General features: G+C 55.5%; 6 protein-coding genes across 9 annotated transcripts; 2 read left to right on the top strand and 4 right to left on the bottom strand.

Annotated features, from left to right (window-relative positions):
- Window positions 1–63: 63 nt before the first annotated feature.
- On the bottom strand, window positions 64–2,717 carry LOC117645679. The gene is made up of 3 exons (XM_034385997.1): window positions 2,675–2,717; window positions 669–1,000; window positions 64–585 (listed from the first exon to the last, which is right to left on the bottom strand). The coding sequence occupies exons 1-3, from the start codon at window positions 2,715–2,717 to the stop codon at window positions 79–81; spliced, it is 882 nt and encodes a 293-aa protein (XP_034241888.1). The 3' UTR covers window positions 64–78.
- A 420-nt stretch (window positions 2,718–3,137) lies between these two features.
- Window positions 3,138–7,137, bottom strand: LOC117654152 (long-chain fatty acid transport protein 4-like). Its single transcript, XM_034400359.1, has 7 exons — window positions 6,704–7,137; window positions 6,463–6,613; window positions 5,132–6,002; window positions 4,664–4,813; window positions 4,444–4,581; window positions 3,875–4,206; window positions 3,138–3,531 (listed from the first exon to the last, which is right to left on the bottom strand). The coding sequence occupies exons 1-7, from the start codon at window positions 6,898–6,900 to the stop codon at window positions 3,385–3,387; spliced, it is 1,986 nt and encodes a 661-aa protein (XP_034256250.1). The 5' UTR covers window positions 6,901–7,137; the 3' UTR covers window positions 3,138–3,384.
- A 937-nt stretch (window positions 7,138–8,074) lies between these two features.
- LOC117645672 lies at window positions 8,075–11,632 on the top strand. The gene is made up of 9 exons (XM_034385986.1): window positions 8,075–8,633; window positions 8,709–9,017; window positions 9,106–9,326; window positions 9,599–9,824; window positions 9,900–9,998; window positions 10,064–10,369; window positions 10,446–10,722; window positions 10,784–10,985; window positions 11,317–11,632. The coding sequence occupies exons 1-9, from the start codon at window positions 8,487–8,489 to the stop codon at window positions 11,597–11,599; spliced, it is 2,070 nt and encodes a 689-aa protein (XP_034241877.1). The 5' UTR covers window positions 8,075–8,486; the 3' UTR covers window positions 11,600–11,632.
- On the bottom strand, window positions 11,597–13,185 carry LOC117654030. Of its 3 annotated transcripts, XM_034400154.1 has the most exons (6): window positions 13,052–13,185; window positions 12,767–12,950; window positions 12,420–12,659; window positions 12,186–12,329; window positions 11,909–12,105; window positions 11,597–11,830 (listed from the first exon to the last, which is right to left on the bottom strand). In XM_034400154.1, the coding sequence occupies exons 2-6, from the start codon at window positions 12,867–12,869 to the stop codon at window positions 11,801–11,803; spliced, it is 714 nt and encodes a 237-aa protein (XP_034256045.1). In that variant the 5' UTR covers window positions 12,870–12,950; window positions 13,052–13,185; the 3' UTR covers window positions 11,597–11,800. The 3 variants fall into 3 exon arrangements, with proteins under 3 accessions (XP_034256045.1, XP_034256044.1, XP_034256046.1); XM_034400153.1 differs by having other exon boundaries at window positions 12,767–13,138; XM_034400155.1 differs by having other exon boundaries at window positions 11,597–11,827; window positions 12,767–13,138.
- Window positions 13,186–13,440: 255 nt separating this feature from the next.
- LOC117654028 (protein CDV3 homolog) lies at window positions 13,441–16,250 on the top strand. Of its 2 annotated transcripts, XM_034400151.1 has the most exons (6): window positions 13,441–13,578; window positions 13,668–13,889; window positions 14,372–14,600; window positions 14,685–14,873; window positions 14,954–15,059; window positions 15,142–16,250. In XM_034400151.1, exons 2-6 carry the CDS (start codon window positions 13,692–13,694, stop codon window positions 15,281–15,283), a joined length of 864 nt encoding a protein of 287 aa, XP_034256042.1. In that variant the 5' UTR covers window positions 13,441–13,578; window positions 13,668–13,691; the 3' UTR covers window positions 15,284–16,250. The 2 variants fall into 2 exon arrangements, with proteins under 2 accessions (XP_034256042.1, XP_034256041.1); XM_034400150.1 differs by lacking the exon at window positions 13,441–13,578 and having other exon boundaries at window positions 13,585–13,889.
- A 327-nt stretch (window positions 16,251–16,577) lies between these two features.
- Window positions 16,578–27,130, bottom strand: LOC117653925 (glycogen phosphorylase). The gene is made up of 15 exons (XM_034399961.1): window positions 26,888–27,130; window positions 20,982–21,083; window positions 20,538–20,720; window positions 20,095–20,226; window positions 19,847–19,958; window positions 19,629–19,774; window positions 19,229–19,549; window positions 18,992–19,155; window positions 18,802–18,916; window positions 18,548–18,730; window positions 18,348–18,473; window positions 18,050–18,271; window positions 17,709–17,971; window positions 17,505–17,571; window positions 16,578–17,428 (listed from the first exon to the last, which is right to left on the bottom strand). The coding sequence occupies exons 1-15, from the start codon at window positions 27,128–27,130 to the stop codon at window positions 17,264–17,266; spliced, it is 2,544 nt and encodes an 847-aa protein (XP_034255852.1). The 3' UTR covers window positions 16,578–17,263.
- Between the last annotated feature and the right edge of the window lie 6 nt (window positions 27,131–27,136).

Raw genomic sequence — 27,136 nt, 5'->3', positions numbered from 1 at the left:
CGCCTGCGGAACGCGGGGTAGGCCAGCCCGCCGTACTCCTCCGTCGTGCGGGCCGGCCCGCCCTCGTTACCATTACCATTAAGGGCTAGACCACACGTGATCGTCTGCCAAAGGCGCTTCACGTCGCTCTGCCTCTCTCGCGCCGCTACGGGATGCCCCGTGAGTGCGACAGAGACAGAGAGACCAAACTACTCGGAATCTGTAGCCTGCTGGCCCGTCGCTACCCCAGGCGGTGGAGACTCCGCGCGCGGGGTAGCGGCGCGGGGCGTGCCGTACCCAGCCGTACCCGTGCATACCTGGCTGCCGGCCCTGTCGGCGCCCCACTGCCTGCAGCGCGGACCACAGGCGCGCGTTCAGAGTGCGGAAACGCACGAACACGCTGTGGGCGTTGTCGGCGAACAGGGCCTCCATGAGGTAGGCGCTGAAGTAGTTGAGCAGGTTGGGCACGTAGAGCACGGCGAAGGAGGCCCCCGACTGCAGGACCACGTACAGCACGTCGAGCAGCCCCAGCAGCACCAGGGCCAGCAGCCAGGCCAGCAGCACGCGCGGCACGCGGGGGCAGTCACAGCGCAGCAGCCCGTCCACCTGTCTACCCAAATGCAGGCTCTCTCTCTCGCACCCGGCACGCCGCGACACGCCCATGGAGTGCGAGGGAGACAGCGACTCACCGTGTGCAGCTGCGTCACCCAGTCCACGACGGAGTGGCGGGAGAGGCAGGCCTGCGTGACGGCCACGCTGCTGCTCAGGGTGACCAGGAAGACGTCGCCCGCGCTCACGAAGCTGTCCGTCTTGGACACCAAGTGCACCCCGAGCTGCTGCAACAGCGCGGACGAGTGCAGCTCGTCGCCAACCCAGCCGGGACGCCCCCACGCTGGTGATGAGACGCGTCCGCCAGTACCTTGATGCTCCGCTCGTACAGCGCGAGGATGCTGAGGGGGATCATGACGACGAGCAGGCCCACGGAGTACGCCGTCCAGGCCAGGGAGGGCGGCAGCGCGTCCTTCGCGGGGCAACGGCAGCGCGGTCGGGCCTCGGCCTTGACGCCGTCCTTGACGCCGTCCTTGGCGTCCGAGGCCGCGGGGCACCGGCACCGCCCGAACGCCACCGGCATCAGCCCGAACAGCCTGCCCATCGGCCACAGCCTGCCGCCGCGACGTCCCCAGAACAAGGCGCTTTTAGTCGTTTTAGTGCACTCGCAGACACCGGCGCGGTTGCAGCAGGCGTTCCAGGCGCGGATACAGAGAGGGGGAAAGCCGCTTGGAAGGGCGGCAAAAAGAGAAGCTCCAGACAAAAAAAACCACTTGGTCGGCGACATCCTAGGAGCGGGCGCTTGTGGTGTTTTATCGGTTCATTGTATGTATACGAACTGCCGAAAAGACACTTGGACGAAATCCGACACCCCCTGTGGCTTTGGTACGGGTCTAAACACCCCAAAAACAGCTGTTTTCGAGGGTTTGGGACTAGATGGGTTCTCGCAAACCGAGATCCAAAAAAGTACCCAAATGGGTCTCAGATACTCAAAAAAATGCGCTCTTTCGAATGCCGTGTCGAACGAGGCTCTACGACGTCGGGTTTGGATGCTACGGGCTCTCAAAGTTGCTCAATTTCACTATTTTTACTGAAGATTTGGGCATATCAGGGCCGTTTGAAGTAGACCATCGGCGATTTCGCTCCTCTTTGTCTCAAATGGTGCCTACCCATAGGTAAACACCCCCACAAAATTTCAGCCATGTCAGGCAATTATTAGAGGAACTGTGAACAATTTACGTTTTGGGTCATTTTAACACTGGGCTTAGGTGGTTTTGGGTCCAGAAAAAAAATATTTTTTTTAGCTATCTACTTTTGATCAGCACCTCTTGAAACGCCTTTTTAACATGGTGCCTCAAAACTTTTTTTTCGAGGACAAACTTGTCTTTTTCTAGCTGTAATTAAAACATAACTTGGAGAAAAAGACAAGTTTGTCCTCGAAAAAAAAGTTTTGAGGCACCATGTTAAAAAGGCGTTTCAAGAGGTGCTGATCAAAAGTAGATAGCTAAAAAAAATATTTTTTTTCTGGACCCAAAACCACCTAAGCCCAGTGGTAAAATGACCCAAAACGTAAATTGTTCACAGTTCCTCTAATAATTGCCTGACATGGCTGAAATTTTGTGGGGGTGTTTACCTATGGGTAGGCACCATTTGAGACAAAGAGGAGCGAAATCGCCGATGGTCTACTTCAAACGGCCCTGATATACCCAAATCTTCAGTAAAAATAGTGAAATTGAGCAACTTTGAGAGCCCGTAGCATCCAAACCCGACGTCGTAGAGCTTCGTTCGACACGGCATTCGAAAGAGCGCATTTTTTGAGTATCTGAGACCCATTTGGGTACTTTTTTGGATCTCGGTTTGCGAGAACCCATCTAGTCCCAAACCCTCGAAAACAGCTGTTTTTGGGGTGTTTAGACCCGTACCAAAGCCACAGGGGGTGTCGGATTTCGTCCAAGTGTCTTTTCGGCAGTTCGTATACATACAATGAACCGATAAAACACCACAAGCGCCCGCTCCTAGGATGTCGCCGACCAAGTGGTTTTTTTTGTCTGGAGCTTCTCAAAGTAACCCTTTCCCCCTGTAAGCAGTCAACTTTTGCTAACCCTCCTCCCTCTCTGAACCCGCCTCTGGATCCGCCCTTGGAGACCGTCTGGCACCGACCAGGTCACTTTCCGGTGCACCACGTCCATGACGGCGGCCTGGGGGGCCTGGGCGGCCTGGAGCCTCGACTGGGACGTGGGCAACCACGGGCCGCCCTGTGCTTGCCGTGCGTTCGCGGCACCCTGACCCTTAGCCTTCGTTTGGCTTCTGGCCTCACCACCCCCACCCCCCACTCCGAGGTGCGTCGGTCCGTCTCCCTCGCACCCTGACGGGACGCCCCTTGAGTGCGAGAGAGACACCAGCGGCGCAGCGTGGCCCCGTCCACGGCTGACAGACACCAATTTCCGCCTCATTCTGGCGCCTGTCCATTTTCTGATTGAGCGAACAGACAGTCGTTGGCGGGACTCGTCAAGGCCCCCACCCCCTCCCCCAATCATCCTGTTGTTTCGTTTCTTAAAAAGAGGCATACTTCGACCAAATGTGAGCGACACAATAATGACAGTCCAGACTTAGGTAAGGTTAGGTCATTTTAATTAATACAGAGAGTACAAAGCCAATTGACAATGACTTTCTCAGGACTAGAGATCACACAGTAACGAGTTTGTCATTAAATGATAATGGCATGACTTAAACGTTGACTATTTCTCCAAGTAAATTCGGCAGTCGTTTTTTTTTTCTTAAAAAAAATTTCTGCACGTCAGAATATTAAAAATAACTTAAAGATAATGGGTCTAGAAAATATCACAACACAGAGACTTAGATCCGCATCCTGTTCTCCTTGATGTCGGCCAGGATGGCGTCCGTGAGGGGAACGTAGGTCGTCGTCCTGGAGTCGAACACGAAGATGGGGTCGTCGTTGGTGACGGCGTCGAATCCTTCCTTCTGCAGCGGCACTTTGCTCACCTAAAGAAAATCAGGGCAAAAAATTAAAATATCACATAGAAGGGAAGTTGTTCCAGAGCTAGACAAGGCACAGTGGGCCAGAAGACCCGGCGCAGGCGGCCAAAATTATAGACGCGTTTTGAGCTCCAGAGTCGCTAAATGAGACTCGAACCAAACGTGACCCCACTAATGGACTAGGCTCTCCGCAGGAGGAATCGATTGGTGGCGTCACACGTTCGGTTCGAGTCTGTTTAGCGACTCTGGAGCTCAAAACGCATCTAGGGTTTTGGCCGTCTCCACCGGTCTTCTTCCCCACTGTGCAAGGGTAAGCTCAAACGTTGACAAAATTCTTTAGTGACTTTACCTTGTGCGTGCCGGTCATGGGCAGGGACGTGCAGAGGCGCACGAACAAGGGCCTGGCGTACGACGGCAGCTTCCTGGACAGCTGCTTGGCGAGGACGTCCAGGTCGGCGCGGCGCTCCGGGTCGGCGAGGGCCGCCATGCCGGGGCGGCCTTCGTGGCCGGGCACCCTGACGCCGTACGCCGCCAGCTCGCGCACCCCGAAGGGCAGCAGCACGCCCGTCATGACCGTTTCCACCTCGGCCGTGGAAACGTTCTCGCCCTTCCAGCGGTACGTGTCGCCGATCCGGTCCTTGAAGTACATGTACCCATACTCGTCCATCACGGCCACGTCCCCTGGGGGCAAAGGAAGGAGTCAGCGACTGGTCGACAGTGGGCCAGAAGACCGGTGGAGGCGGCCAAAATCCCGGACGCGTTTTGAGCTCTAGTGTCGAACCGAACGAGTGACCCCACCGGATTGCTCTCCGAACGGGGAATCCATTGGTGGGGTCACACGATCGGTTCGAGTCCTGTTTAGCGACTCCGGAGCTCCAAACGCGTCAGGACTTTTGGCCCTCCGTACAGTGCACTCACCGCTGAGGAAGTAGCGGTCGCCCTGGCTGAACACGTCCCGGCCCACCTTCTTGTCCGTGGCCTTGCGGTCCAGGTAGCCCCGGAACTCGGTCGTCTTGAAGCGGTCCTGGATCCTGCCCACGATCATGCCGGGCTCGCCTGTGGGTTGGACGCACACAGAGGGATGAAGATCGACCACACCGAGTTGTCGCTCTGCCCCAGTGAGTACCAGAGCACCTACCGGGCTTGCAGCGGAGGCAGAGTCCTGAGACGTCATCTCGGATGAGCTCGCCAGAGTCCTCGTCCACCCTGACCAGGTCCACGGGCCACAGGGAGCGGGGCAGCACGCAGGGCATGAAGCCGATGGAACCGATTTTGCCCTCAAGGTTGGCTGCAAACAGTCACCACGTCAAAACTCTGTATTCGCATGTCGATAGCTCGCTGCGCACAGTGGGCGAGAAGACCGGTGGACAAACTCTAGACGGGTTTTGAGCTGCAGAGTCGCTAAATGGGACTCGAACCGAGCCTGTGACCCCACCAATGGATTTCTTGCTCGGAGAGCAGTCCATTGATGGGGTCACGCGTTCGGTTCGAGTCGGTTCGAGTCTCATTCAGCGACTCTGGAGCTCAAAACGCGTCTAGAGTTTTGGCCGCCTCCGCCGGTCTTCTGGCCCACTGTGCTGCGGGTCCGCACACTGCGCACACTCACTCAGCATGAAGTTGCCCTCGGTGGAGCCGTAGAACTCGAACACGTCCTTGACGCCGAACTTGTCCTGCACGGACTTCCAGACGCCGGGGGACATGCCGTTGCCGACCAGGGCGCGGACGCCGTGCTGCCGGTCGTGCGGGGAGGCGGGGGCCAGCACCAGGAAGCGGCAGATCTCGCCGATGTACTGGGCGCAGGTGGCGCCGTGCCGCGCGCAGTCGGCCCAGTACTTGGAGGCCGAGAACTTGGGGGCGAAGGCCACGGGCACGCCGTGGATGAGGGCCAGGCTGCAGGCGTACGCGCCGGCCGCGGCGTGGTACATGGGCAGCGCGCAGTACAGCAGGTCCTTGCCGGGCGTCATGCCCGCCTGCAGCATGCAGCCCAGCGCCCAGAACTGCAGGCGGAAGTGCGAGATGACGGCGGCCTTGGGCAGCCCCGTGGTGCCCGACGTGTAGATGTACATGAGGGGGTCCTTGGGGCCGGGCGGCCGCGCCGCCACGGGGTTGTCCACGCTCTGAGCGTCCAGCATCGGCACCACGTCGGAGAACCAGTCGGCGGCGGGCGGGCAGCCCACGCCGTCGCTGAGGCGCAGGTACCTGGAGACGGCGGGCAGGTTGTCGCGGACCTCGCTGACGGCGTCCTCGTACTCGACGCCGAACAGCACCACCTTGGCCTTGGCCACGTTGATGGTGTGCGTGAGCGGCGAGTCGCGCAGGTTGCGGTTGATGAGGGCCGTGACGGCGCCCAGCTTGGCCAGCCCCAGCCACACGCAGATGTACTCGATGCGGTTCGACTCGATGAGCGCCACCACGTCGCCGTGCCCCACGCCCAGCGCCTGGAACGCGCGCGCCACGCGGTTGCTGTACTCGTTCACCTGCCGAGCGAAAGAGGGAGGCGTTAAGCACCACAATTCGTCCGTGGACCAAAGGAACAGGGTGCATTTTGACCCCTCCTATCCCCCTGGCCCGGGCGATGACGCAACACACGCCGCTGCTGGTGGACCGCGCACGCTGACAGAGTCCCTCCCCTCCGGCCTCCGCTTGTTTGAACGGCCGATGGGCCGATGGGGTTGATAATGAAAATAAAGCGGTCATTGGACCGGGCCGCAGAGTACACTGGCAAGACAAAGGCATCAACATCATGCCGTTTCAGGCGGCATTTCAAAGCCATTCGCCAAAATTTACTTTGCTTTGGAAAAGCGCAAACGAAAAATAGGTTTTCTACATAAAATAAGTGTCTTTCCGGAAGGGCTTAAAAAATTGATGCCGATTGATAGGCTGAAATTTTTGTGCCACAGAGAACGACTAGACGTCTACTGTCGTCGTCTGACTCACCTCGCGGTACGTCCAGGTCCTGTCCTCGAACTTGAAGCACGTCTTGTCGGCCCAGTTGCGCGCGTTCTCCTCGGCCGCGGTGACCGCCGTGGCGCCGCTGGCCTCGAACTTTCGGGCCATCCGCAACGCCTTCCAGTACACGCGCAGCATCCTGCAACCGCCAAACCAGCCAAACGTCAACGAGGTCAACCACTGACCGCCACACTGGACAGCGCGTCGACGGCCGCGGAGGAGCACTCACTTGTAGTCCCTGGGCAGCATCTTGACGGCGGCGAGGAGCGCGCGCCGGTGCCGCAGCACCACGGTGGCCAGGAAGGCGGCCAGGACGACGAGCAGGCGGATCCAGACCGGCGCGTCTGCCGGCCCCACCAGCCAGTTGCCCAGCACCGTCACCGCCACGAAGGCGGCGGCGGCCTTGCTCTGCCACAGCAGCTCCATGTTGGCGTCGACGGCCTCCTCAGGGTGGAGACGCTCTTCTTGCTGTTGGCGGCGTGCTTGCAGTGCTGTGCTCAAGGCGCCGTGTCCGTGACTAACCTCCGTGGCGCGTCGCTCGCCAGCTAAAAGACGACTACGCTGTCTGGGGTCAGGGTGACGGCTGGAGCTGAGCAGAGCGAGTGAGAGAGACAATAACAACAGCAGTGCCGCCCTTTGGTCTGGACCCGGCGCACCGCGCCACGCGACCGGCAGACTGGTTCCGGAGAGTCGCTTATCTTCGTCTCTGTCGCACTCATGGGGCGTACAAGGCGTACAGTGGAGTAGCGAGAGAGACGGGTCGATGATCGCTCGGTAGACACGGCTGTAGACTGCGCCAGTCATGGACCAGCCCGAGGGAAGCCCCTTGTTTTGTCAGCCCAGGCTTTTGGTTTCTTTTTCGTGGAAATGTCTAAGCAATTCGTGTTATTCGGACCATCGAGTTAATATTAATCGGTTCTTTTCAGAATGTTTAAACAGTGTTATCGTCAACTTTAGCGCATTTTCCCCTACGGTTTTGTTCCGGCGGGTGTCAACGCCACCAGTCGCCACGCGGCATGCATGCCCTGTGCATGCCCGGCATGTCGCGTTATCTCAGAGCCGCCCTAGAAAGGTCCAAGCCAAACGCCGCCTGCATCTCCAAACCGAATGAGTGTCAGCCAACCATGCAACCAACGCAGATGCACCGAATCGTTTTTATGTTTTGCTCCGCGTCCTCGCGATGGTGGGGGGCAGGCTTTTTCCTCTCTCCCTCTCTCTCTTCTTCTTCCCGCTGACTCGTGGAAATGAAGGCACGCAAACAATGAGTGGCGCGATGAGAAAGGAAAGCCGGTGTCCCACTGTATAACCACCCCCTTCCCCCACTAAGGGTGGCAGTGAGAAGGTGCGCTAACAATAGTGGCGCGAGGTCCCATTCTGGTGCAAGGTTCTCGGAAGCGAACCGATTTCCGATTCCCGCCGGGTGTTTACAGTCCGTATCAGTGCGGCTGATCTGCCCGTCATCGAGGGGCAGGACGGCGACGGCGGGGCCCCGAGCCGCGCCGAGCGTGGTGCTTCGACCGACTTTAGAACCGAGACGAGTCAAAATAAAGTCGCCAGCGAGGAAACTCCCGAGTCATTCCGCTTTCGCGATGCATGTAAAGCGGCACACGGCGGCACACTGCCGCCGTCGAGGTTGGCAACCCTGCCGCCCCGGGTGTCGCGATGAGTACAGGTTGCCACCCGCGGCACTCATTTACCGCACGTGGGCCTCTAATAATTTATCGAGCCCCGAGACCCCTTACAGCAAACGGGCCTGAGGGCCCACTAGAGTCAAACTGTCAGTGAAGTATCGAGTTGAGAGTTTTCTGAGGTTCGGCCCGGGCCGGCGAGGGTGACAGTCAATCGAATGAGGGCGAGGGCGAGGCGAGGGCGGCGCGCTGTCCGTGTCCGTGCGGTCTGTGGCTCGCCACCGTCATCGCGCGCTCAAATTCGAAATTGGACACGCGTCGAAATGTGAGCGGGTTGGTCGCAAGCGTGCGGCTCAGGGCCTCTTCCAGTCTTAGCTGGGAGACATGAGGTCGGGTCCGGTGGTGCTGGCGCTCCTCGTAGTCATGACCATCGTCATAGTCGAAGCCCCGCCGCCCGTGCCGCAGGCCCCCAGCCCCAACCCGCAGCAGGTCGCCAACCTGGTGATGGACTTCGTGTCCGCGTACATGACCGTAAGTGTTGGAGTCCTGAGTCCTCATGACGCTGAGCGGTTTCAATTTGAAAATTGGAGGTTTGGCTCGCGGCAGGACAGCCGGCTGCTGACGGTGGTGGGTGACGCGCCGTGGCTGCCCGCGCTGCTGCGCCAGATGAGCGCCGCCCTCTCCTCCATGCCCCCCGTGCGGCTCCTGCGCGTCGGCGGGCGCGACAACCCCCAGGCCGACGACTCCGAGGAAGACGAGGGCGAAGGCGCCCCGGAGTTCGTGGGCTGGATGGCGGCCCACATCCTGGTGATCGTGGACCGGCCCACGTTCACGGACGTCATCGACGGGTTGAAGTGGCTCTCGCCGCCGTCGCAGCACCACCCCGTGCTGCTCCTCATGCTTGCCGAGCACACGGTGCGAAGCGCTCTGTCTCTCTCGCCCAGCCGGGGCTCCCCATGAGTGCGAGAGAGACAGAGCGAATCATTGGGCGGTGTGTCTCAAGGCGAGGCTCAGCAACAGCGAGGCGCAGCAGATGCTGATGGCGGGGGTGATTGAGGGGCACTGGCACACCGCCATCCTGGAGCTGTCCGGTGTCGTGGTGGGCTTCATCCCGTACCGCGGCGGCTGCGCGGTGATTGCGCCGACACAGCTCGCGTCCTGGCGGCAGGGCCGCGGCCTCGGCCGAGGCTTCCCCGCGGGGCCCATCTTCGTCGACCTCAAGCGGTGAGCAAAGACAGTGCTCCGATGCACAGTGGGCCAGAAGAACGATGGAGGCGGCCAAAATTCTAGACCCGTCTTGAGCTCCAGAGTCGCTCCCGAACGTGTGACCCCACCAATAGATTCCTCGTTCAGAGAGCAATCCATTGGTGAGGTCACACGTTCGGTTTGAGTTCCATTTAGCGTCTAGATTTTTGGCCGCCTCCACCGGTCTTCTGGCCCACTGCGTGATGCACCAAAGGGTTGACTGCCTCAGCCTGCTTCTCGGCCTCCTCCAGGGTCACGCTCCAGGGCTGCCCGCTGCTCACGTCCTTCTTCGAGATGCCGCCCAACGTCAAGGTGCTCCGCGACAACGGCACGTTGCGCATCGTCGGCTTCACCGGCCAGGTCATGGACGCCATGGCCGCCGTGCTCAACACCTCCTTCATCTTGCACGTGGGCAAGAGCGGCTTCGGGAAGTTCCGGGGCGTCATGCTTCCCGGGCAGCTCGGCGAGACGGCCAGGGTGAGGCGGCGGAACCTTGGCGGAACAGGCAAGCACCAGAGTCGAAAGGGTTGGCAAGGGTTGCACTACTTGCAGGGCAGCACGGACGTGACGGTGGGGCCGATCACGGGCCTGGCGGAGCGCACCGCCGTGCTGGAGTGGACCAACATGCCGCTGACGGAGTGCTACGCCTGGGTGGGTACACTGGTGGTGAGATGGCCCTGCATGGCCGCAACGAGTCGCCCTGATGCCCGTCTTAGTACGTGCCCTACGACATCGGATACCCGGAGCGCGCCGGGCTGTACGGGGTCATCAACAGCTTCACGTGGCACATGTGGGCGCTGCTGGCGGTCGCCGTCGTCTGCACCGCGTTCACCATCGAGGTGCTCGTCGGTCTGCTCGTCGGTCCGGGACGAGGCGTGACGCTGGGCCGCGTGTCGTGGGCCGCGGCCTGCGTGCTGGTGACGCAGACACCCGCCCTGCGCCTGCCCGCCGCCTCCTTCCCCGCCAGGATGGTGTTCGGGGCGTGGCTGCTGACCGGGCTCGTCGTCAGCGCGGCCTATCAGGTAAGCCCTCGTGGAGTGAGCCGTCGCGGTGCGAGAGAGACAGCCTGACCGTTGCCGGCGTTGCCCCCTGCCCAAGGCTAAGCTGTGGAGCATCATGTCGCGAGACGACCGCGTCGGCCTCCGGACGCTGCAGGAACTCGTGGACACGGGGCTGCCCGTCGAACTGCCGACGCTCATCGCCGACGACCTAGTCTTCTTGGCCAAGTCCAACGACACGTTCCAGACGCTCTTGAGTCGCGCCACCTTCCAGATGAGCCTTCCGGACACCATCCGGGAGAACCTCGACGGCATCGAGAAGATCATCCTCCAGGACGAGAGCCTCGCCGTCTACGTGGCGTCGCTGCGCCACCCAGGTGAGGCTCGGTAGACGCTGGCCGCCTCCATCGGGGTCCTCACCGTTCCCGTTGTTTCCAGACGGCACGCTGCCCGCCATGTACCGCGTGCCGGGCTGCTTCACGAGCTACATCGGCAACTACTTCGCCGTCCGGAAGGGCTCCCCGCTGCTGGGCCGCCTGGACACGGTGTGGAAGCGCCTGTACCAAGCCGGCATCCTCCGGTTCCTGCTCAAGGACAACGAGCGCCTCGTCAAGGCCATGTCAGCCAAGCCGATCCGGACGTAAGCCGCCAACGCACAGTGGATTTGCCAGAAGACCGGTGGAGGCGGCCTAAATTCTAGACGCGTTTTGAGCTCCTGAGTCGCTAAACGGGACTCGAACCGAACGTGTGACCCCACCAATGGATTCCTCGTTCGGAGAGCAATCCATTGGTGGGGTCACACGTTCGGCTCGAGCCCCATTTCAGCGACTCTGGAGCTCAAAACGCGTCTTGAGTTTTGGCCGCCTCCACCGGTCTTCTGGCAAATCCACTGCGCCACGCCCGCTGCTGCAGTGCTGCAGCCTCGTGGACCCCGCGACAGTGACCTCACTGAAAGGTCGGCCTTCCCCCAGCAAGGGTCGCAAGCTCGGCGTCCACGACCTGCAGGGCTGCTTCCTGGTGCTGGCCGGCGGCCTGACCCTGGCGCTGAGCGCGTTCCTGGCCGAGCACGTCGCCGTCAACTTCGTGCCGCTGCGTACCTGCCCGAGGAAATTGAGGACCCTGCGACGAGGGCGAGCCCAAGGGCGAGCCCAAGGGCGAGCCCGCAGGCCGCACTGGCTGTTCAAATTCAAGCGTCGGTGGGGCGCAGCCACGGCCGAAAGGAACAGATTTTTTAATAAACTTCAAGAAAAATAATTATTCCATCTGCCTGACATTTATTTTAATCAACTGTTTCCTTTTTGCAAAAAAATGTAACTATTCACAAAAATATTGAAAGTTAATACGATTTCTTCCACTTTGTAATGGAAAAGTCCGTGGAAAATCACATAAAATATTTGGGCATGGAAAGCAGCTTACACACAAGATTTAAAATTTGCCAATTTTTTTTTTTTAATTTCATCTTGCATTTTTCTTGACAGGAACCTGCTGAAGGTAGAAAAGGTCATTGTTATTAAACAATAAACAACCAAGTGGCAATTTTACAAGGTAGGAGAATGCACTTACAGTTTTTGAATAGAGGTGAGGATCTTGCCCCAGCATTTTTTCTCGGATGAGCCATCGGAGCTCAGCTCGAGAATCTTCACCAGGACATTTGTGTTTGGCCCAGAAAGACTGATAGTGATGGTACAACTTGACAGGATCATGGGGAGCTGGCTTTTGGGAACCTGATTGCATTTCTTGAAGTTTCCGAGAGCGGATGACTATAGAAAAAACATTGGAAGTCTTTAAAATGTTAATATAAACGTTTGAAAGCCACCTAATCTGTTAAATAAAGACTTACAGGATGTTTTGGGCTTTACAATCTCCTCCAAAGTTTGCCCACTGTTCGATTTAGTTCTCTCTCTTCGTGGAGGCAGATTTTCTTTTTGAGTAAGTTTTTGTGATAAAGACGAAGATGAGAAAGAACTCCTTTTGAATGTACTCCCTAAAATAAGAAGGTATGAAATTAGGCACTATAAGCAAAGATTAAATCTCTCAAACAAAAAATTGTTTTTTAAAAATCCTTTAAACTTACTTGAAGACGCAGGCAATGCAGGTTTGGAGCTAGCACGGCAAACTAAATTTTCATATCTTCCATGTTGTCCAGGTGGATATAATCTATTGCTTTCTAACTGTCTGATTGCCTCTCCAGATGAGTCGGACAGAGTTTCATAAGATGAAAAATAATCAGATTCAGAGCTTGTTGATGTAGATAGAGATGACGATGACCCTGAGCTTGAGCTCAGTTGATCGTAAACAATCAACTTTTTTAGATCTAAAACAGAAATGACACAGAATCTGAACATAAAAAAACTAAAAGCGTTTAATTCACAGTTTCTTATCTGAACTAGACAATAACAGAAAATCAGAATTAGCCTTTACCTATTACGAATTCTTTTAGTTGGAGAGGTGTAATATTGTGGTATCCCATGTCACGTAAGTGTGACAGTACTTCAGCAGGGTTTAATTTATCAACCAAATCCATTTTGATGGAGAAAAAACAAAACGTATGACTCCAATATTATGAACAATGGACTTAATCACACAAAGTTGTCCGAATGTACCCCTTGAATTTTCAAAACAAACAATCACATATACACCGACGATGTCAAACTATACCCTTCCGAACACAAGATTCGATCTGTCACTGAATCGGGAAACACTTGCCGAGATGCCAATAAGTTTTAGACAAGGTTGTCAGTCTCAAAATGACGTTTGACTCCAAATCGTGCGGTTATATTTCAAATTTGCTCCGACTTTGTGGAGATACGACCGGATGTTAACGTCGAGCTAGACGCTCACGCCCTCTGGTGGGTGTTTTCTACATTCAAGGTCAAGAGAACTACACTTTTATTTCTTTCAGAAACCGTGCGACCTAAAGATACCAACGTAATTAGTCACGGAAAATTGAAATTATAATAAATGTTTCAATTTAATCAGTTGTCAGTGAGAAATTAATATCTTGGATATCCAGACCACTTAGACCCATTTTTCTTAGCCTCATGAAAACCACTTGTACACAGAAGCAGACAGAAGTCCAATCCTCGTAGATCTTACTGGGATGTGAGAAAAGACTTGCCATCTTCCTTAAGAAAATTTAAATTCACCATGAGGGCTGAAATGGCACACAGTCGTTGACACGGACTTGGCAGTGTAGTTTCCGGCGCGGGCTGGTTTCCGGGTTGTCGTTGGAGGTGGTACACATGACGACTACTGCTTGCAAAATTTTCTTTTATTGTTCGTTTTATTCTACAATTTATCTTTTAACTATTTGCTGAAGCAGACCCTGCACATTTCCTTCATCACCATGGCAGACCTCGACGATTTCTTTGCTAAAAAGGACCGTAAGAAGTCAAAAGGAGGCAAGAAGTTCACGACGACCGAAGAATTAGCCAAAAAATTAGAGGAAACTCATCGACGTGAAAAGGAAAAAGTTAAGGAAAACAAGAAGCTCTTGTCGTCTCAAAACGTGGATGGCGATGGAGAACCAGGCAGCGAAAGGAAGGTGGGTAAATTTCAATTAATGGGCCATATGGATTTCGACTATCGGCCATATTGAATGTCATGTTCAATATTTTCTCATTTTTCTCCCAAATTTGTCCAATTTGAATGATAGTTTTCTACTTTCTTGTTTCTTTACATTTTTGTTCAAGTCAAATTGGGTGCCTTATGTCAAATTTTGGTGAAATGAGGGTGTGAACCGGGTTGCATTTAGGTTATAATGGCCTGTAGACTTTTGATATCTTCATGTCGTCTCTTCTCAATTCATCTTGCACCTTGCATCATGTAACTTCAAAATTTTTATTTCTTACCATTGTGTTATTCCATGAGTGATTACGTCATTTAATGTCACCGGTTTTAGTATCTTATGTCACAGCTTGACATCTATACATGCCAAGGCTACCGGGTCTAAATATATTTTCATACCCATGTTTGATGATGCCTTATTGTCGCTGCATTTAATCATTGTTGCTTTTACTCTTGCAGGAGGAAGATGAGTGGAAGGACTTTGAAGAAGAAAAGAAGGATTACACAAATTTGAAAATTCAAAATCTCCAGATTAGCGAAACAGCCAATGCCGATAATGGCGACGGTGATGATGATGAAAACGAGATGGTGGAAAATGAGGACGGTGTCATGGTATCACGCAAAAAGCAACCTTCTGGACCATGGATGAGTGTTCCCCAGGCACCTCAACCTGAAGAGCCTGTTAGAGGTTTGTGTAGTTATATTATATTTTGTACTTGACTGTTCTGTTAGTGTTGGATTTTAATTCTTGTATTGCTTTTTTCAATTGTAGAGGAAATCAGATCCCAGCCACCTCCACCCACAGATGGTGGTGGCGGCGGCGGCAAGTCGGGCTATATTCCGCCCCATCTCCGCAATGCCCCCTCACATTATGCACCTGCTACCAGTTTCTCTCCTTCGCCAAGCAGCTACTCCTCTCCAAACAGCTACTCCTCATCCATGCATCATCAACCATTATCTAGTAGGTGACCTTTTCCAATGTTACGGCCAGCTATATACGTTTTTTGGAAGTTGTTTCTTCAGTATACCTTTTGTTTCCAGGCTCACGATTTAAAAGTAGAGCTGCTCCTGATATCACAAATGAAGCTTACTTCCCTACCCTCTCTGCTGCCAACAATGACACACCCAACACAGCCTGGGGAAGGAGGTAAGGACTGAGTGAAAGACTTGTAACAACTGCAAATATCCTTCAGTCTCCAGAATATTTAAATGAGCTTTCTTTGTTCCAGACGAGAAGATGGAAGAGGATTTGAAGAAGTGCGGAACGCCAGAACCAACACTTCAACTTATAATCCGAAAATGGCTTCCTCAGGTCAAGGTCCTAATTTGTCTCTTGGCAATAAATGGGATGCTCTCCGGGACCAAAGCTGAAAGCAGCAAACTGCCGCTGAGCAGAGCAAAGTGAGAGTTGTACGCCACCAAGTTAGACAGGCTCCTGTGGCACCCATCGTGTCTGTGCTGAACAGCTCAAGACTTTGTGTTATGTGAAATAAGTGATAACTAAGAGAGACCTAAGTGATTGAAGCAAGACACAGCCTTCAACCCGGCAACCTGCCTCAGTGTAACAAGTTTTTTTTTTTTTTCAAAACAAAATACGATAGGTTTTGGCAGGAGTGTGTGTGGCATTAGGCATTGACATCACAAGTGCCATTCACTGAACTCAATCTTCACCATATGGGTATTGTATAAATATTAATCTCTGATAAGAACCTTGTGTGCTTCTATTTCCATTTATTTTTGGATGGATATGATGTGTAACGACACCAAATAGGCTGGTTCCGTTTCAGGTTGTACTGAATTATGTAAAAATTAATACATGTTTGACATGTGTTGTATATCCAGTCTAACTTGCATTTTAAACTTTCCTTTTTTTAATTATGTATTTAAATTAATCTTGTGAGAGTCAACATTGCCTCTGGTCAAATCTTTTCTACACAAGCTATATCTCAGAGCTGTGAAAATGTGAATATGTTAATTTATCCAATGTGGAATATTAAAAGCAGTGATACTGCTCGCAGGCTGTGGTTTTTCTCTGCGCCGCTTACACTTTTTTTTTTTTGTAAAATGGTATTATTGACTGGTGCTGCTAGGCCCCATACAACAGGGGTGTAAAATGAAAGCCACAGTTTATTATTGTTATTTTTGAAGGCCCCTAATGTTATATTTCTGAAGTCAAACATTCACGAGCTATGGGCTGGGGATTGATGTTTTCTTTCCTCTACGTTCCCTATTTATAGAACATTATTTTTGGTGTGTAGATGGTGCGGTGAAGAATGATGGAATGAGTAGCAAAACCAGACTTGAGTGGCAAAATAAAGAAGTTGGTTCTTGGTTAAAATTTGTGTTTCTTTGCTCACAAGTGGAGTCTATTCCTAGAGTTCAATTTATCAACTACTGTCAGTGAGTAGGATATAAATTTTACTTCCAAGTAAAGGTGTGAATGGGTTCCAAGTGTGTAAAATAATTCGCATTAAATTCAGCTTCTCAGTGTGGCAAGAAAATGGTCACAGGCTATCAACTTGACGAATTTAAGTTAACTCCAGTCTGCTTCTGTAAAATAATCTTTGGATTAGCACTAAATTTATCTTAAAGTATGAATTTTGGAACACACATTCCAATTAATTTTGTATGAGAATATTAGGGTTAGTCAAGGAAACTTAGTAGGTAAAGAAATCAAAAGATGTTTATTTAAAAAGACTAGTTGAAACATGACAAACTCCCTGATAATGATGGACACCAGGGCCCTCATAGCCATGCTTATAAAAAATAAACTTTAAAATGGAAAATAATGCAGGGCAAACGATGGCAGTCCTCCAAATTCTACATGCATTATCCCTAAAACAAGGAAAAGCAGCAGACTTTCTAACAACGAGCACTTTTCCGAGCAGTTAACATGTCTGGAACAATATGGCACAATTTAAAATATTTAACAGTTATAAAACAGATAAATTAATTTGTGCTGAGCACATTTTGAAACATTGTAACACTTAAAATATAAACCAAACAATATATATGTGATGATCATTTAACAGTATATGTACATACAAATTGAAATTGACTTTCTAATGGCACTCTTAATGCAAGCATACAAATTCAAACTTGGACAAGTTACTTTTGGCAGTAAATGGAGTTCATAGCCAAGAGTAAAAGTCATTACAATGACATGATATAAAAGTTTGAAATTGAATTTAAAATTAGGAAAAGATCACATGGCACAAATTTGGCACTAAAAGTTTTCTAGCACAAGACAAAAAGAAATGACTGGAAATTGCCTGGCTTAAAGCCATGCCACATTTTATGCTGACATTGTGCTTGAGTATTAATCGAGGAACACTTGATGGCAGTCTTGCTCTACTTGGTTTCGTCATCTCGTGGTTCATGAGGAGCAGGCAACTTCTCCCATGATGGCTCACAACCCCAGATTTCCCTCGCATACTCCGCGATGGTCCTGTCACTTGAGAACTTGCCAGATGAGGCAATGTTCATGATGGCCATTTCAGCCCACTTGGACTGGTTCTGCAACAAACAACAAACGTTATAAAACAATACAAAGATAAATGAAACATGAAAAACAAAACAGGAAAACAAGTACCTGGTAACATTCAGCCACCTTGTCCTGGCACTTAATGTAGTCTTCATAATCAGCAAACAGATAGAACCTGTTTAGGAAAATAGAAGGGTTAACACAGGATAAAAGCTTATACTTGCTGAGAGGTAGAATAAATTATCCACCAACTCAAGCCAATGCTGAGTAGCACTCATATTTCAGCAATTTCCCAGGGAAGTGTCTACACACCTGTCATACTTCAGAAGAACATCTGCCACATCACGGAAGGAGTCTGGGTTTCCAGGAGAGAAGAAACCATTCTGGATTTGATCCACACACTGTCGGAGCTCGGGAATGCGGTTGTAGTAATCATAGGCATTGTATCCACGCTTCTGCAGAGCCTCAACTTCATCGACAGTCATACCGAAGATAAAGATGTTGTCATTGCCCATCTCCTCAGCCATCTCAACATTGGCTCCATCCAATGTACCCACAGTGAGGGCACCGTTCAACTGCAAAAGAAATGAACTTTAGGCACCCCCCAAAAAAAGCATTCATGATTATAGCACAGCTTGACAATAGTAACTTACCATGAACTTCATGTTTCCAGTGCCTGATGCCTCAGTACCAGCAGTAGAGATCTGTTCACTAAGGTCAGCAGCAGGGATAATGCGCTCAGCCAGAGTGACACGGTAGTTTTCCAAGAAAATAACCTTGAGGCGATCACCCACAATGGGGTCGTTGTTCACAACATTGGCAACAGCGCAAATGAGGCGAATTATGCTCTTAGCCATGTAATAACCAGGAGCAGCCTAGAAAGAAGAGGGGAGGTCAGTAAACTGGTGAAGAGACCAGTTGGAAAGTAACAAAAATTGAAACAAAACCTACCTTGCCACCAATCATGACAGTTCTGGGGACAAACTTGGCCTGAGGGTTCTGCTTGATGCGGTTGTACAATGTGATGATGTGCAGGCAGTTCAGAAGCTGGCGTTTGTACTCATGGATACGTTTCACCTGTTGAATGCGAAAAAGCGTTAGTTCAAACTCTACCACTGACAAATTACATTTGAAGTTGGAAAGAAATGAACCTGAATGTCGAAGATGGACGCAACATTGATCTTGACACCATAATCCTTTTCCAGGATGGCTGCCAGTCTCAGCTTGTTCTCCTGCTTTACTTTCATGACAGCACGCTGGAAGTTGGGATCCTTGGCGAGAGGCTTGAGCTGAGCGAGCTGCTCCAGGTGGACAGTCCATTCCTCACCAATTTTCTAAACACGAGAAAAATTAGTACAGGTTGGAGGTTGGGTGGAGGTTGTAAAGGGCAAGCCTGCTCACTTACCTCAGCGATGAGATCAGCAAGACCAGGGTTGCAGAGCAGCAGCCAACGGCGGGGAGTGATACCGTTGGTCTTGTTCTGGAACTTCTCAGGGTTCATCTCCGCAAAGTCCTTAAACCTGTGCCAGGAAGAACAGATCAAACCGATGATCTACCGAAGTGTCAACGATGAAACTGTTGAGATGGGTACTTACACACTCTTGACCAGAATCTCAGAGTGGATGGCTGCAACACCGTTGACAGCGTGAGATCCAACAATGGAAAGATGAGCCATGTTGACTCGCTTCTCGCCCTCCTCCTCAATCAAGGACATCCGCCGAATGCGGTCAAAGTCGCCGGGGTATTTCTTGCTGATGTTCTGGAAAGCCGCAAAGATTGAGTCAAGCAACACGTGAGAAGCGCGAAGTCAACAAAAGGATGCCGCGACAAACCTCGAGATGGAGGTGGTTGATGTGGTAGATGATCTGCATGTGCCTGGGCAGGATGCTCTCCAGCATGGACGTGGGCCACCTCTCCAGGGCCTCGGGCAACACGGTGTGGTTGGTGTAGGCGCAAGTGCGGACCGTCACGTCCCAGGCCTTGTCCCAGGGAAGTCCCTCCACGTCCATGAGGATGCGCATCAGCTCGGGGATGGCCAGGGACGGGTGGGTGTCGTTCAGCTGGATGGCCACCTTGTCGGGGAACGAGTCGAACGAGGTGCGGACAGCCTCCTTGCTGCCGAACTTGGAGGACTTGAAGCGCCGGATGATGTCCTGAGGACAAGTCGGATTAGTACGCACGTCCAGCGCCACGCGTCACTGCGTCACGCACTTGCACCCCAGTGAGTGATACCTGGAGGGTGGCGGCGCACATGAAGTACTCCTGCTTCAGACGCAGCTCCTTGCCCTCGAAGAAGTTGTCATTGGGGTACAGCACCCTGGAGATGTTCTCAGCCAAGTTGCGGTCCAGCACGGCCTGGATGTAGTCTCCGTCGTTGACTAGAGGAAGAGAACAGTCAGCGAAGCCGCGCAAGTCAACGGGACCCCCACCAGAAAAACAAAAATACTCACAGAACTTGAGGTTGAACTCGACGGGCGACTTGGCAGACCACAGACGCAGGGTGTTGACGACGTTGTTGCCGTAGCCGGGGATGGGGTTGTCGTAGGGCATGGCGAACACCACCTGCAACACGCACAGCAGCACTGAGCCAAGCGCCTGGCGGGTAGGCCGCGGCGACGCACCGGCGTGTGGAGCACCAGATGTTGCCTACGCCGAGGGCCGCAGGCGGTCGGGGTCGGCCCTGACACGCCCAGCTCACCTGGGTGTCGACCCACTTCTTGCCGCGCGGGGTGTCCTCCACGCGTCCGTAGAAGTTGACGGGCAGCATGTACTCGGGGCGGGCCTTCTCCCAGGGGTTGCCGAACCGCAGCCAGTCATCGGGCTCCTCAGTCTGCAGCGAGGACACGACAAATTAATTCACTTCAGTCTCATTCGACAAGGACGGGGAGTCGCACAGTGGGCCAGAAGACCGGTGGAGGCGGTCAAAATACTAGACTCGTTTTGAGCTCCAGAGTCGCTAAACAGTACTCGAACCGAACGTGTGACCCCACCAATGGATTGCTCTCTGAACGAGAAATCCATTGGTGCGGTCACACGCTCAGCTCGAGCCCCGTTTAGCGACTCTCGAGCTCAAAACGCGTTCAGAGTTTTGGCCGCCTCCTCCGGTCTTCTGGCCCACTGTGCGTCGGGTGGTGAACAGACCTGCTCTCCGTTCTTGATCTTCTGCGCGAAGATGCCGTACTCGTAGCGGATGCCGTAGCCGTACGCGGCCAGGCCCAGGGTGGCCATGGAGTCCAGGAAGCAGGCGGCCAGACGGCCCAGACCGCCGTTGCCGAGGCCAGCGTCCTCCTCCAGGTCCTCCAGCTCCTCGATGTCCAGGCCGACCTGTCGGACAAAAACCGCGTTGAACACACAAAACCACACTGGTAAAACAAAGGCATAAAAATTACGCCCTTTAGGGCATAAATGCTCTTTTACGCCATTGCAAGGGCCTAAATCGTTTTATGCCCCTGGGAAGGGCGTAAATGGTATAGGAATTTCAAGCAAAATTTTAATGCCCTTCCCAAAGGCATTAACGATTTATGCCTTTGTTTCACCAGTGCAGGACCAAATCAGCGTGCTAGGTCGCCAAGAAGGACGCCTCACCTGGTACATGGCCTCGTCGCAGGCGCCCTGGATGCCCAGGTTGATCATGGTGTTCTGCAGGGAGCGACCCATGTAGTACTCCAGGGACAGGTAGTAGACGCGCTGAAACACCAAGGCAAGACATTGTTACAACCACATTCACACCAGACCACTTCGACACCGGAAGCTCAACAATCTCACGTTTGTCAATGCGGCAAATGCTAAGTTCAGTGTAAAGTTTATAATGCTTCCGCAAACGGCCTCGGCAGCCCAAGGCCCGCGCATGTTATCCTTGACAGGCCGGCCTTAGGCTGGCCGCAGCCCGCGCGGCCCAGCTTAGGGTAATCGGGCTATAGGCACCGCCGTTGCCCCATTCACGCCAACGGCGTCCGTCCGATAACGTTAACGTGCACGCACATTGCACCGCCACCGGCGAGACATCGGCGAGCCATCGCCCACCCTCCCGTAACCCCCGTGAACTTGGGCCGCTCAGCGCAGCCTTCCCTCGAGTGCACTGGCGAGCCCCGACGACCTCCAATCGCAGAACGCCCATTCAAACGGGAAAGGGGGACCGAGATAGCACCCGGACACCCCCGTCGCCAAAGGGGGAGCACTGCAGGGCCATGGCAGGGCACTGCAGCACTGGCGCCTACGCATGCAGGGGTCAAGGCTCCGTCGCTCCGTCTCTGTCGCACTCGTGGGGCGTCCCAGCGGAGCGAGAGAGACAGAGCGACGAATCACCAGGCAGGCGGTCTGTCTCCCTCGCACCCCCAGCCTTGACCCTCCGCGACACCCCGTGCGTGCACTCGCTTAACGCCCCTCTAGATCTCGATGATGTACATCGCTCCGTCTCTCTCGCACTCACGGGGCGAGCCGCGTGGGTGCGAGAGAGACAGAGCAGCCGTCCGCGGCGCCGCGGCCTTCCGAGGGCCCCGCCAGATAAGATGCACCCGGATGCGCCGAGTAACCTCACAGCGCCTATTGTGCAACGAGACGGCCACGCAGCCCGCGACATCGAATCCCAGTCGATCCACCGCTAAAAAGCACCGACTTCTAAAAATAAAGAGATTGAGTCATGAACACTTGGAATCGACATGTCACACGAAAGGGGTCGGAATGCGCTCAGGCAAAACAAGTGGAGACTTTAAAAACAGCACACGAAGCTAGCTCTGTGCAGTTGAAGTCCGTCTCGACCGGCCAGGCGCGCAAGAAGGGCCCCGCGAAAAACGCAAGCCGCGCTCTGAGGGCGCAAGTTGTTGACCCCTGTCATCAGCGGTACACGTTTATTAAACGCCCACCCCTCAGCCTTTCCCACCCGGCCCGCCATCCCCTTGATCAGCAGCGGCAGCCACTGCAGGCCCGTTCCGAACAACGCCCCCGTCGCTCTGTCTCCCTCGCACTCACGGCGCGCCCCGCAGCGGTGCGAGAGAGACAGAGCGACGAGGGCACCGCGACAATATCACCCGCGTGGCGTGCGGCTAACTTTAGCCCAAGCAGCTGGCAGAGCCGCGAGGCCCGCAGGCCGCAGCACAGCAAGCACCCCTCGGCGTTGGAGGGACACTGCGCACCGCCCGCGGCACCGCCGGACAGTGGCACTCTGTCTCGCTCGCACTCGTGCACAGTGGGCCAGAAGACCGGTGGAGGCGGCCGAAACTCTAGACGCGTTTTGAGCTCCAGAGTCGCTAAGCTGGACTCGAACCGAACGTGCGACCCCACCAACGGATTCCTCGTGCGGAGAGCGGGGTAACACGCTCGGTTCGAGTTCCACTCGCGACTCTGGAGCTCAAAACGCGTCGGGTAAGTACTTTGACCGCCTCCATCGGTCTTCTGGCCCACTGCGTCGTGGGGCGATCCGTTTGGTTGCGAGAGAGACAAAACGCTGCGCAGAATCACTCCGCTGCCCAAGCCCCGCGACGCAAAGCAAAGCAAGCAAATCGGCTGAGGGCGCGTGCGAAACGTCGCCGATCTGGCAATGCCTGGCAACCCCAGCCCAGCGCGGCAGTGCGGCCAGTGGCGGCCAGTCGCTACAGGGCCGCGTCCGAACCAGCGGCGCGCCCACCACCTGTCCCGCCAAAACAACGCCAGCCAAAAGCATTTGTCAGGAGGGGTTGACGACTCGAACCGCGCGGCGCTCCAACCAAAGCACTGGAATGCCGAGGTCAGGTCGGCCGTCGCCGCCGCCCTGGAGGTGGGCTGAGGGCATGGCACTCCCCCAGACGGCAGGCAACATGCTTGGCGTGCGCCCTTCGCCTTCCAACAACGACGCCACACCCGCCCCGAATCAGGAAGGGTCAAGATGCTGGAGTACTGACCAAGGAATTGTCAATCGTAGTCGCAGACGCGGGTTAGACACCAGATAGAGCCGAGTCGAAATTTGGCCCGCGGTGACATTCTTTCTGACCCTCACCTTGGCCGCGATGGTCGCACCGTCTCTCTCGCACTCGCGGGGCGCTTCGCAGGCGAGCGAGAGAGACGGGGCGACGCGGAGCGCGAAGCACCGTGTGGATCCTCGGGCAACTGGCAAGCGGCAAGCGCCACTTTTAGAGCAGTGCCGTGTACAGTAGCGGTGCAACAACACTCCTTGCGACACGCGTGTGCGCGCACCTCGACGGGCTGCAGCGGTGCCGCAATGGCGTGGTCAGTCCGAGCCCCACCGTCGCCCCGTCTCTCTCGCACCCCAACCGAGCGCCCCGCAGGCGCGAGAGGGACAGCGCGACGCCGGGGCCAACGCAGGGAATGAGTAAAAAGCAAGCCTTCAGTCCAATTTGGCAATCGGGGAGTAAAAGTGCATTCGATGCATCTCGCTCCCGCTTCCGCTGGCCGGGCGCAATCGTGTCAACACAACACAGCGACACTAGCACACTGCATCAGCAAGGCCGCGCGCCGAACGACGCCACCAGCGACGTCAATTTTTATTTTCAACAAGGAACTATGTATTAGGAACGACATTCGACCACCCACTGACGCACGCCCCCTGAGCGGAACGGGGAGGAAGGGGGGAAGGGGTGCCGGGGGTATCAGCATCAGCCGACACCCCCCAGTGTTGATACTGCACTCGAACCGCGAGGCAATCTGACAATCTCGACGGAAAATATCGCCAGAGTTACGCCACTATCGTATCGCTAGGTACCCGTCGTGGCGCGCGCACCGCGCAGTCGTGCGTGCCGGGTGGGGTGGGGTCAGCCGCCGAGGGGGCCAGCTCGGCGACGAGATCACTGTCTCTCTCGCACTCTTGGGCACACCGTAAGGGAGGGACAGAACGACGAAGCCGGCGACCGGTCACTCAAAGCGTCGGGCCTCTCACGCGAAGGCGGCCATCGAGACACCTCGTCACTCCGTCACCGCCAGGCACTAGCGGAGCGCCAAGGCCATAGATAGGGGTCCACCCGGCGCAGCATGGCACAGCATGTCCCACAGATACTGCGGAAGGCCAGTCATGCAACAAGGGCGCCGACGAGGACCGGTCGGTCTGTCTCTCTCGCACTCATGTGGCGATCCGAGGGAGCGAGTGAGACGGCACTGCGCGCCTCGTCAACAAGTCCACGGCGTCCACGGCCTAGGTGGCAGATTCCTTACGCACAGCGTCCCACCAAATCCCACGAGAGCGAGAGAGAATAGTAGGACCTACTGTCGCGCCCCTGTGAGAGCAACAGAGACAGCCACGCCGGCCACACCCCCGCGAACACGTGCTCCACGCGTGACGGTTTCGCGGGACTCGAATCCGCGCTCGCCCGAGAGGCTGCCCGGCTTCTCATTAGTAAGGACTGCACCTCAGCACCAAACGTCCTCACAAGGTCACGTGGTTGGTGACGTCACACTGACCGACCAGCCACTCCTGCCCGTGTAAAGATGGGCGAAGGGGTCCAAATGTCGCTTATCTTCTGTCATAAACGATCCAGCCCTTCTCCAGCGCCATGGCTCGGCCATTGCGGCGGCCAGCGCACAGTGGGCCAGAAGACCGGTGGAGGCGGCCAAAATTCTAGACGCGTTTTGAGCTTGAGTCGCTAAATGGGACTCGAACCGAACGTGCGACCCCACCAATCGATTCCTTGTTCGAAGAGCAATCCATTGGTGGGGTCACACGTTCGGTTCCAGTCCCATTTAGCAACTCTGGAGCTCAAAACGCGTCTAGAATTTCAGCCGCCTCCACCGGTCTTCTGGCAAGTCCACTGTGCAGCGAGGCTCCGCTCCAGCGTCGCTCCAGCGCCCCGTTCAAACAGACGCCGGCCCGGCGACACGGCGGCCGCGGCCGGCCGGCCACCGCGAGGCTCGAACCACGCGCGGGACGCGTGAACCGGTCGAGCCTCTAGTGCCAAGGCCGGGCCGCGGCTCGGCGCGCTGCTTCGAAAAGCTCAAGTGTAACCAGGCGGCCGTATCGCGAGGCACGGCGGCACGGCGAGACAGACGGAGACGACGTCCACGGCGCCGCCGCCCCTGCACAATCTGTCTCTCTCGCACTCACGGGGCGTCCCGTAAAGGTGCCAAAGAGACAGTACGGCCGAAATGACACTGGCCGCCCCCAGTCAGCACGTGTGGAGCAGATCGTCCTGTCCCCGTCGCACCGCGTCGCACCCCCGCGGGGCGCGCCAGCAGCGAGAGAGACAGAGCAACCCGGCGATCCGCGGAAATCGACCTGCAGGCGCCGCATTGCGACATTCACTTTCGGACAACTGCAGCCGAGAGTGGCGAGGCGAGCGATTATGCACAGGAAGTGCGGCTTATCTGCAGACTCGTTCCGGGCAGCGCTGTCTCTCTCGCACCAGCGCGAGCGGGCACGCCTCGGCGAGAGGGAGAGAGACAGCGACATGCCTGCTGGGGTCGTTAACCGGACACCGGATCGGCAGTGCACCTCGACCGCGGGGCGGGACGCGGCAGGGCTATCGCGGAGGTGTCACTGCCTGGACGCAACACGACCAGGGCACAGTGCATTTGTCAGAAGACCGGAGGGGACGGCCAAAATTCTAGACGTGTTTTGAGCTTTAGAGTCGCTAAATGTAACAAGAATCGAACGTGTGACCCCACCAATGGATTCCTCGTTCGGAGAGCACTCCATTAGTGGGGTCATACGTGCGGTTCGAGTCCCATTTAGCGACTCTGGAGCGCAAAACGCGTCTAGAAATTTGACGGCCTCCACCGGTCAGGCCCACTGTGCAGGGGCGCGGGGCGCGAGGCGTCAACCTGACCACCGCGTGACAGGGTGACAGGTCAAACGGGGCAGTCGGCAGCCCTGTCAAAGCAGGCCGGCGGCGTCCGCGGCGTCCCGGCACGGCGCGGTGTCGACCTACCGCCCTGGGGGCAACATCGGACAGGTGTCATCGAACACACGGCAAAGCCGCCGGCCGCCGCCGGCTCATTCCGCGCTTCCGCGCGCGTTGCACCAAAGGCAGCCAAAGACGGCCAAGACCCGGCGTGTGGACGCCAACAGCCCGACAGTCAAACGGGGTCACGGGCAGCGACGCGGCGACGCGGCGCAAACCGGCCGCCTGCACCTGCAGCCGCGCGGGGGGGGGGGGGGGGAGGGCGGGGGCACGGGGGCGTGGCTGCTGGCGGGGTGCACCGCCGCACCACCGCACCCCAGCTCGGCCTAGCGCCGCTTCAAGGTCGCCCAAGGACGCGGCATCGTTATCGAAGTCGGACGGGGGCCGACCAGGTTGGCGGCGGATGGCGGCCCCAACCCAACCCCCGGCGGGACGTCAAACGCACGCCGCACGCCGCGGCCACGCAGCGCCGCGCCAATCCGCGCCACGCCGTGCCTGCCGTGCCCACGCATGCAGCACGCATGGCTTGTAGGTTAGGCCCGTCGCCAGGCAAGGCGGCAGCAGCGGCAGCAGGGCAGGCAGGACACCGGCGGCCGGGTCACGGTCGGTGAACCCGGCGGCCCTACGAACAGTCGGCACAAGCGGTGGCCTGCAAGGCAAGGCGCCTACCTTGGGGTCCTTCTCGTAGTAGTACTGCTGCGTGCGGATCCATCGCGACGTCAGGTGGTCCTTGACGGTGTGGGCGAGGGCGAAGTAGTAATCCCTGGGAGTGGCCACGTTCCGGTCCTTGACCAGCGTGTAGTGCAGGTGCCGATTGAACGTCTTCTTGACGTTCGTCACATTCTCCACCTGCGCGATGCCGCGCACCGAGATCTGCTTCCTCTTCTCAATGTCCGTCTTGGGCGCCGACATGGTTCG

Source organism: Thrips palmi, unplaced genomic scaffold (genome assembly GCF_012932325.1).
Source record: "Thrips palmi isolate BJ-2018 unplaced genomic scaffold, TpBJ-2018v1 HiC_scaffold_10, whole genome shotgun sequence".
Lineage (NCBI taxonomy): Eukaryota > Metazoa > Arthropoda > Insecta > Thysanoptera > Thripidae > Thrips > Thrips palmi.
The sequence above is the reverse complement of the archived record's forward strand: the minus strand, read 5'-3'. Positions and strand labels throughout refer to the sequence as shown.